This window comes from Centroberyx affinis, unplaced genomic scaffold (assembly GCF_046629955.1).
Source record: "Centroberyx affinis isolate AG114_WGS23_722 - 3 ecotype Tasmania unplaced genomic scaffold, CSIRO-AGI_Caff_v1 ptg002187l_1, whole genome shotgun sequence".
Classification (NCBI taxonomy): Eukaryota; Metazoa; Chordata; class Actinopteri; order Beryciformes; family Berycidae; genus Centroberyx; species Centroberyx affinis.
This window is the reverse complement of record NW_027280495.1, coordinates 182,501-191,724: the sequence shown is the minus strand read 5'-3', so window position 1 is coordinate 191,724 and position 9,224 is coordinate 182,501. Positions and strand designations below refer to the sequence as shown.

The window sequence follows — 9,224 nt, the reverse complement described above, 5'->3', positions numbered from 1 at the left end:
TTGCAGCAAAGCATGCTCGTTAGTGAAACTGGATCTGATTTGGATGCACTTTGCCAAAATATCTACTTTAACCTGCCACCGTTTGAAATAAGGAACAAACTGCAATATCTTTGAAGGTACTGATTTGCCCAAGGAATGATTTTTGATTTATAAGGATTATAAGGATTTATAACAACCCCATAAGACATATAGACATGTACAGACATATACACTCCTGCCACCACACTGAGACAGAGAGGGAGAGTGCCTACCTGCTTTCACCCTTCCATTTTCTCTCCTCCTCATTTTGCTGAGAACTGATTAAGTTGGATTCATTATTGCTTTAACAAGGATCACAACAATTTACAGGACAGTTATAAGAGACAGGGGACAACCTTATTGTATGAACAGGGAGAGCTTTCCAGTACACAGAGGATTGCATTGTGCACAGAGCATTGCCTGTGGGATCATATTTAAAAGGTAAATGACTCATAATTTAAGAATTCGAACATGATCTACTTGCTCCCTGGAGAGTCAATAGTATGGATCTGTAATGACATCAAGATGAACCTGGAGATGCTTCATGAGAATTAGGGAATGGATTCACAGAATATTTGCTGGAGCTTTTGCACTCAAATGAGGACTATTTTTTTTTTTAATCATAAATTGTACTTTTATCCCCAGAAAATGTCCCTGGGTGCACTTAATCACCTTTACCAACTTAATAAAATTCTTTCTCATTGGCGCTATAAACAGGACTGAAAATTCAGACCGGCTGGCTAGACAAACTCTTCACTCTGGATTCTGACTATACGCAGCAGCAGATAATGTTCACTAATACTAACTGAGCTTTCCTAAGCATTAAAAACATTTGCATACCGAAATTCTGTAGTATTCCCATTTAATGGACAGTCAAACATGATGAAAATGTACATACAGTATCTATGGCAACTCTAAAAGCAATGCACTGTATAAGTTTGAAATTTCATAAGTAATGCAAACACCCATAAATAGTTATGTATTAATTACGTGTGGTGGATAATTGAGTCCAGTCCAAAAGGGTCAACCCTATGTCCTTGTGCCTTATGTCAGGTACCTGGGAGGGGAGAAACTGCACTCCAACTACACTCCAGGTTACTGAGAACAGTCACTGCTCCCAAGGGGAATCAGTTTAGAACCGTGCAAACTGAGTGAACGCTACTGCCAACCATACATTACTCATAGTTTTGCCAGCAAACAATTTTTGTGAATTAACAGTGTTGATTTTGATACCATTGGACTTCAGATAAATAAAATAAATCATTCACTTACAAAGATCACTGACAAATGTTAGCTGGGTTTTGCAAATATGAATACTGCACCTTGTTATCAATAGGTATTCAGAACAACAACTGCAGAAATCCTTCCAATACAAACACTATCCCATGGACACTTTCTGAATGCCCAGTTTGCAGATAGCTTTGCTGGAATCAAAGGTAAGCCCCTACCAATCGGAAACCCCCTGAATATGGTGAGAGATTGTTTTCCAAGCCCTGCAAAGAGCCTGAGCATGCACCAACTGCCTGTTTGAACTGAATGGAGCCAAAGTTTGCCTCCATCCTAAAAGGTGCAGTGTCCCATTCTCTTCTCCATTCAAGTTGGGTAACGGCTCCCTCTGTTGGCCCCACCACGTTAGGAAAAGTCCCATTTCAGCTGATTCTACACAGGCCTATGTTGTGTAACACTCAAAAAAAACAAAAACAAAAAAAGAGATACTTGTTTTCAGTTTTTCCCCACACGGATGTTGGGGTTAAGAAGAGGATCTAGGTTTGGGTCTGAGCCAGCCGAGGCACGTCCGAGTTTAGCCATAATGATAATCAGCGTAAAGAATCCCAGAACTCCGACCAGGAGAAGCATGAAGACCCGCTGTTTCCAGGACAGAGAGGTCCTCTTTCCACCTGTGCGGTTTCTGAAAAAAAAACAAAAAAAAAACAGGGCAATTCACATTGTGGTATTCATATACTGATTTAGGTTTTTGGACGAAGTAACAATACAAAAGAGCTCTAAATTAATGACAAATGATGATACTAACTTGAGAATTTGAGCAAACCAGCTTAGTGCCGGTCGTCGCCGGTACTTGTCGTCATCAAAGTCAATCTGTGTGACAGAGCTGTGAGCAATGTCCCGCGTGTCATAGATCTTTCTTGGCGATGATGCTGGGAGAATATCAGTAATAGAAAAAATGTGTTAATCTTCCAACAAAGAAGGTCAAATAATCTGCATTTACATTAAAATCTTTAATTTTATATGTATTTCAGAAATCAGCAGTGGAATTCAAAGTTGAGGTGAGTGCACATTTGATTGATCGTAGTTTGAGACTTAGCTGTGACTCTACAAGTCACACTGGACTAAGGAACAGATGAGAAAACAATACTTGCAGTGGGTTTTCACCCTTTAATCTCTGTGGGACCCTGTGCCGGGTCTTACATTTATGATATGATTAGCTTATTTTTCCTCACATATATAGTGCACAATTTTAAAGAAAAAGAGAGATCCCAAGGTTTCGGGTGATATCAAAATGAAAATAATTAAGAGACTTGACACATCCTCATTTAAAAAAAGCTAAATAGATGGGATCTCACAGGTTTGAAAACATTGCTCAATGTAGATATTCTATAGCTGAAATTAAGCACAAAAATCTGCAAAAAATAAAGAATATGTGCATGAAATTATCCTAGACAATTTTCTTACTTTTGAAGCGGAAAAAGGAAAATAAGGGAAAATAAAACTGTAATTTAAAAGTCGGCAATGAGAGCAGATTCAAAGAGCTTTCCGTTCCTGTACCTGTGTGCATTGTGATTGTGTCGCGGGTAGTAGCAGCAGTAAAGTTGATCACAGAGTGTTCCTGCATAATCGGATCCCCATTTTTACGGGGACCTGCATGATCTTCCGGTGCTGGAGGTGCAGCAGCAGTCTGGGCTGGGCTGAGGTTGGAGTTGGAGTTGTAAGATTGGCTGGGGTAAATTTCACTTTGTTCTCGTGCTGCGGCAAGGAGAGAGGAAAGAGATGTTGAGTATCCGTCTGATTATGACAAACATGACATTGACTTGTAATATAAATAATACCGCTTTCAACTGCTAAAGAATATATCCTTACAACACTGTACATATTGGAAGGAAATTGAATAGAAGACTCACCATCAAATGTTGACCAATCAGTATAATCAGTGACATCATTCGTTGTTGTCTCCTCAAGGGCCCCAATAGGCTCTTCAATCTGTCAGTCAGAAATCATCATATCATTTATAAATATCTCTGGATATTCATTTGTTTCCCCAGTACAATAAAACCAGAAACTTGAAAGGGAAAGTTGCATTTTTTCAAATCACAGCCTGTATATACTGCTCTCTCAAGTTTGGGCTTAACCACTGTTACTAGTAAACAATGGCATGTCATTAGTAAGGTACTTCAAACAAAGTGAATAAACCTGTAGTGTGCTTTATTTCACACATCACACATTCATGTTTGTTCTCCACTTTCCTTACTCCAATATTTACTTTCACTCCATGTGGGTCGCTATCTCACCGCCACAGAGAACTCGCACAGCAAACTCGGACACACATAAGCTGAGGCATGGTGGGGAGGCTAAAAATGGAGGAGGGTTCTTGGAATAATTAGAACTGTTATGAAATTGTTCACCAACAGTAGTCAAGGCTTTTTTGCATATTTTAATGCAACAACACATACCAGCATACTCTAAATTGAAGTTGCATGGTACTAGTTGGTAAATTTTTCTGTATTACTAAATATTTAACACCACTTTAGTCAAAAGTGACCCAAATACAACTACAGTACAATACCCATTTTATGCCTTGTGACATCTATGCATGCTGAATAGAATTATGTGTTCAATGATTGTATAAAATGTGCGTTTGAAATGTTTGAAATTGGTCATATTCAAACACCAGCATTATTCATGTAACACTGAAACCATCAGGCACAAGCAGGCTGGTTTGTAAATGGAATTACTAGAGTAGAAATAGCAGAGCAGAGCAAAGAACTGATCTCTGTATTATTTATGGAGGCAAAATTTAAGTCTCTAATTTGAAAAATAGGCTTCTGAAAAAGCTAAAGGTTTCCTTCCTGTGCCCTTATTAGCTTGTTGAAATTTCTAAACCCCTTCTGAAACTGATCAATTTCATGTTTTGTTTTTTTTCTCCCTTTCCTAGTCCCAAATTTCAGGGAATATAATGCGCAGCTCTAGCCATTTTACTTGAGTTCAGCTGTTATTATGGCTTATAAACCTATGATTTATGTTGATTTGCTTTCAAGACTTGTTTGAAAATTGTCGGTGAGGTCACCAAAGAAGGTATTTAGCAATGACAGGCCCTTACCAGTGGCAGCCCTAAACCAGCTCTGGCCCAGTTAACAGATGACAGCTGCTCCTTCAACACATCAGCAATTGGGCTGGCCAGGTTGGAGGGGGGAAACACTGGGCCCTGACAGGTGGGACACTGGTATCCTGCTGGAGCCGTATGGAGCGGCAACCGGGCTGCCAGGTTATTAAGACAGGCCCAGTGGAAGACATCTGTGGAGGATGGAGGGGTTGGAAGAGGGGAGAAAAAGACTTTCAGGTCATTCAAAATTTAACATTGTGAAGTGTTAAACAACAGAGGATTTGTTTGACACAGGTGAGCATAGATTCCCAATGAGTTTCACACTAGAAAGTTGGTAATCTTACCGTAGCAGACCAATCTGACAGTGTCTTGAGCAGTCAGCAGATTATTACACAGACTGCAGTTAGGGTTGTAATCGCTGTCCTGAAGCCATTGCAAATATGACTGCACAATACACTAAAGAGTGGAAAAAGGAAACACATAATTTTAATAAGAACACAACATATTACTTGTTTTATGCACTATATGCCAACATATTACATGTATTACTTGCACAGCTACTAACCTTGTTATGGTTGGAGACAAGGCAATGCTCACACACATTTACACGATGTTCAAAACAGAACAAATTGGTCACCTTCCTCTTGGGACACTTGCAGAGACCCATAGCCAGCTGCCCTGTGTTGAGGATAAACACAGGAATAGATGTTTGTTTTGAATGTTTACAATAAACATTGTACAGACTGAGGATTTTGGTCAACATTGTTCTGTGCTATAGCCTATAGCCTGAACCAGGAGAGCGTGTCTTCTTTTTTTTTTTCATGAGAGAAAGCACTTGTCTTTAAAAGGTTTGTGATAAATCTATTTGTCTTGAGGCCAATGTTCTTCTTATGCATGACTAAGTTTTGTAATCACAATACAGGCACTGATAACACATGAATAGGTCTTTTCCTTTTTTTTAATGAGTACTGAAATTCCCCCAGACATGTTGGCTGATGTCAAATTTCCCTTGTGAAAACCCTGAGTGTATTGAGCTTCTTCGGTCTACTGATATCCAAAACAAAACTTAAGGAACAGAGGTTGACCACAGCAGGGGTGTTTGTGCGCTGTGCTCCATTCTTCTGTCAAATCATCATAAATATACATTGAGTGGATAGAGAAAAAATCATATACAGACATTTATGAGTTTGCATATCATTTACATCCACAAATATTCCAAGGCTTACGTCTGTCGACTCTCCTCCTTTTCTATTATCTCAGATTTAGCTGAATGTACCGCTCAATGGCACACAATGGCATAAAAGGAAAACAATAATAGTGAGTCACTGAGATGTACACAGCTGTTAACATGCAGTTTAAATGTAATTGTCTAACATTAAGCTTAATTTACTATATTTAGGCTTATGTGCATGCGTTCATACAGGAGAGGAATAGCCTATAGCTTCTGTCAAATTTTTCAATAAAATTTTTACAGTATGAACATAACGGGTGACATGGTCTGCTAGCATGTTGCTTGTCTGGTTTAGGGCTAATATCTTGATCCAGTTGCTATCAATGCGATGTGTGGTGTTCACGTGGTGTGGGTGTGGTTTTGGCATATTGTTCAGCTATACTTTATATGCTGTTCATGCTTTCTGTGGACGTGGTTTTGGCATATTGTTTAGTTGTATAACGTTTGAAGACATGCTATTTGCGATCCTGACATATCATAAAAGCTTGGGGTGGTCATGGGCCAGTTTTCCCGTCTCACTTCAGACACCCCACCTTTCCTGTACAGCACAAAACCGCCTCTGACTTGCTTTGACAGCATAGCTCAACATTAGTCTCAGCTAACGTTAGCTGCTAGCTTAGTTAGGTGCGAAAGTTGGCTGCTAAGGTAGCTAGCAGCTGGTCAAGTCAACTTAGTCCTTACGATAATGATAAATAATTATAACGTTACCTGTCACACCAAATTTAAACGATTCCCCTCCGTTTCAGGTGATGTTGTACGACTGTCATTTATCCTTCGTCATCAAATTCACATAAATACTATCTCCAAAAGATGATAATATTAAACTTGTCTGCTAGCTGGTTACTTTCTGTTTATATGCCACGTCTCTTCCGCTTATTCGTCTTCTTCTATTCTTTTCCTGGTTCGCAGACCAACACAACGGTTAATTCCGCCATCTACTGTACCGGAGTGTCTTTTTCTTGAGCTGTCTTATAATTGAGCTTTTCAAATCTTTTTTCATCTGACTATTCAAAGTAAAGTGAACAGAAACAATACTATAAAGAATGTGTATTAAATATATAGTATACTGTTTACCTGCATCTACAACCTAGCTAAGAACCGACGGTTATTTACCATCGTCGCACCACCATTTTAATTTCGTCTTCTTCTTCCCTGTGTTTAACAGCGGCCCCTAAATCAATGTAAAGATGCGTGTCACCACTTACTGTACCGGAGGTGGCACTTTTTTTCTTTCTTTTATATGTCATGGTGGTTGCCATCTAAACTGTATGACAAGCGCTGCCAAGTGAATTGTATGAATTACTTCAGATGATATAAATCCCTTCCTGCATATCTTCTCAAGATCTTCTCTGGCAGCATCAGTAGGCTAACTTCCAAAAATCTCCTGGCAGAATTTACCAGCATGGTTTTTTTTTTTTTCTACCTTTACTTCTGTGTCCATTGCAGGATTTATGACCAAAGGCAATAAATAAGGAATCCTTCACCATCCAGACCAACAACCTGCGTCTCTCTCATTTGACAGATTAATCCGTTATCCTGACAAAATCTCAGAATAATTCTTCACTACTTCAACACAGGCTATACTTCACGGTTCTTGGTGGACACTTTTGACATTTCTTCACAATGTAAGCACAGTAAATGTCCCCTCTTCAATTTGCAGTAGGCTACAAAACATCCCGTCTTCCCATATCCTCCACATCATGTATAGCATTCTTTCCACATAGAAAACGACCTAACATAGGATACTACATACTGGAGCTCCAGCATGGCGCTCTCTCTCACTTTTAGAAAAGATAATCTAATTACAAAAACATTAAAAAAAAATAAAAAAAATAAAAAAAAACTATATCAGGATATCATCAAAGAAAATATATAAAAATAATAAAATATCACCAAAACAAAGAAATTCCAAAGTTTGATTTGATAATAATACATTTTGATATTAGTGGTTTATAGATATAAATGCAGGCCTCATTCTCACAGTAATTGCTTTATCAATTTTACAGACAATTGCTGTCCACTCTTTGCTCTGCTGTTTTTACAGGGTGACTTTGGTAATGTTTTCCTTAATCCACAATAGTAGGGCTACTGATTTAGCTACAGTATAAAGAACAAAGACAGTTAAACAGATTTTGAAAACAGTAATTGGCAAATATGTTTACTCAACAAAGCAAATTGGTGTGCAGTCAGTGCGATGTGGAGGAAGCATGTAGGTGACGTGGGAAAGGCATCTACTGTTAGTCACCAAATACCAGTGGCATTGAATGTGTCACACACTTTATGAAAAGTGTGACGCATTCACGTCTTTCTGTGAAGGACAGCAGGGAAAGGCTCCTTAACCTTTTGTTGGGCTCTTTCAGCTTTTTGTACTTGGCAGGTTTGTGTGAAATTGCAGTTAGCCTACTTTGTCAGCAGATGGTGGACGCAATAAACTGGCAGTCAATAAAATGTTATTACCAAAAGTACAAACAAAATGATGCATTCAATAATTCACCAAATTCAGCTACATTCATAATGATAAAAGATAGAAGAATAGGCCATAGATTTTAGTCATCACTAGGTATATGTGGACCTACTACATACTGTAGATAATCTAAGATAAATTATTGCAGGGATTTATGATCTAAGCTTATGAATGACTGCAATAACTTTATTAAAAGCGACACAGCAAACAGGACAGATGTTATATGGAAGAAAAGAAAATGTAATGGATGGGACCAGGTGGGAAATGGAAACTTTCACCTGTCCATGGCATCATTAGACAGACATGAACACTGTTAAAATAACCCATTACTTTAACAAGGTGAGAGTTTGCAGCTTGGGCACCGGCAGCCATGTTAGCATGACAGCTGGGTGTTTCATTACAACAGCATAGCCTTCAAAGCACTGGCAAGCAATGTTTTAACTGCGTAGATAATGACCTTGGTGTGTGCATGTCATTGCCTGTGCATGCACAATAATGACGTTTTGCTTATTTACAATATGCATCTGTGCATGTGTGTGTACATGGTAATGGATGTGTTTCGGAGTGAGGGTAAGAATCTTTTCCTTCACAGCTCACTGCACATCTGGATTGCCTGTAGAAAGGAGCGATGAGAGAAAAATGAGAAATGCAAAGCAAAAGAGGGAAGGCCAACACACAGAGAAGTGCCAAGGATGGAGGCAAAATCTGGTACTACGGCATTGAATCAAAATGAATCAAATGTTGCTGGATAGTTTTTTTTTTACACAAAAATCCATTCAAAAGTCATTTAATGTAGCCTTGAGTCTCAAAATCTTTTTATTCTTTTGCAAAACAAGTGAAACATTTGCAGATGTGATGAGATAAAGACATTTTCCAATGCAAATCAACTTGATTGTAGATTTCTTTATTTTTTAAATCAAGTGTCATATTTTTTTAACATTAGTGGAGTGATCTGCCTTGTTTGGTCTTGTTTTCAAGATATCCGTATTCCTGACACATGTTAAACTGCTTTGTAAACAAGTGGAATTATCTCACCCCGCTGGCAGAATATTTGACTTTGTTTAGAAAAATAACTTTGTAACACTGAATTTAAGACTAAATGACTCGTCCAAATGGAGGTTAATTTGTACTGTGCTCAGTGATGACCAGGAAAACACATAACTCACTGAAAATGG

At 38.5% G+C, this 9,224-nt stretch overlaps 1 protein-coding gene across 1 annotated transcript; it reads right to left on the bottom strand.

Annotated features, from left to right (window-relative positions):
• Positions 1-338: 338 nt before the first annotated feature.
• zfpl1 (zinc finger protein-like 1) lies at positions 339-6,454 on the bottom strand. The gene is made up of 8 exons (XM_071532397.1): positions 6,294-6,454; positions 4,920-5,032; positions 4,699-4,810; positions 4,352-4,545; positions 3,156-3,234; positions 2,803-3,000; positions 2,051-2,174; positions 339-1,927 (listed from the first exon to the last, which is right to left on the bottom strand). The coding sequence occupies exons 2-8, from the start codon at positions 5,019-5,021 to the stop codon at positions 1,741-1,743; spliced, it is 996 nt and encodes a 331-aa protein (XP_071388498.1). The 5' UTR covers positions 5,022-5,032; positions 6,294-6,454; the 3' UTR covers positions 339-1,740.
• Between the last annotated feature and the right edge of the window lie 2,770 nt (positions 6,455-9,224).

What these genes read in the sequence shown, in the direction of transcription:
- zfpl1 (XM_071532397.1), bottom strand. Translation starts at nt 5,021, where the DNA reads ATGGGTCTCTGCAAGTGTCCCAAGAGGAAGGTGACCAATTTGTTCTGT. An exon ending in TTGTCTCCAACCATAACAAG is followed by an intron (nt 4,811 to 4,919) that starts GTTAGTAGCTGT and finishes TCCACTCTTTAG; the next exon opens with TGTATTGTGCAGTCATATTT. An exon ending in CTGGTTTAGGGCTGCCACTG is followed by an intron (nt 3,235 to 4,351) that starts GTAAGGGCCTGT and finishes TCTGACTGACAG; the next exon opens with ATTGAAGAGCCTATTGGGGC.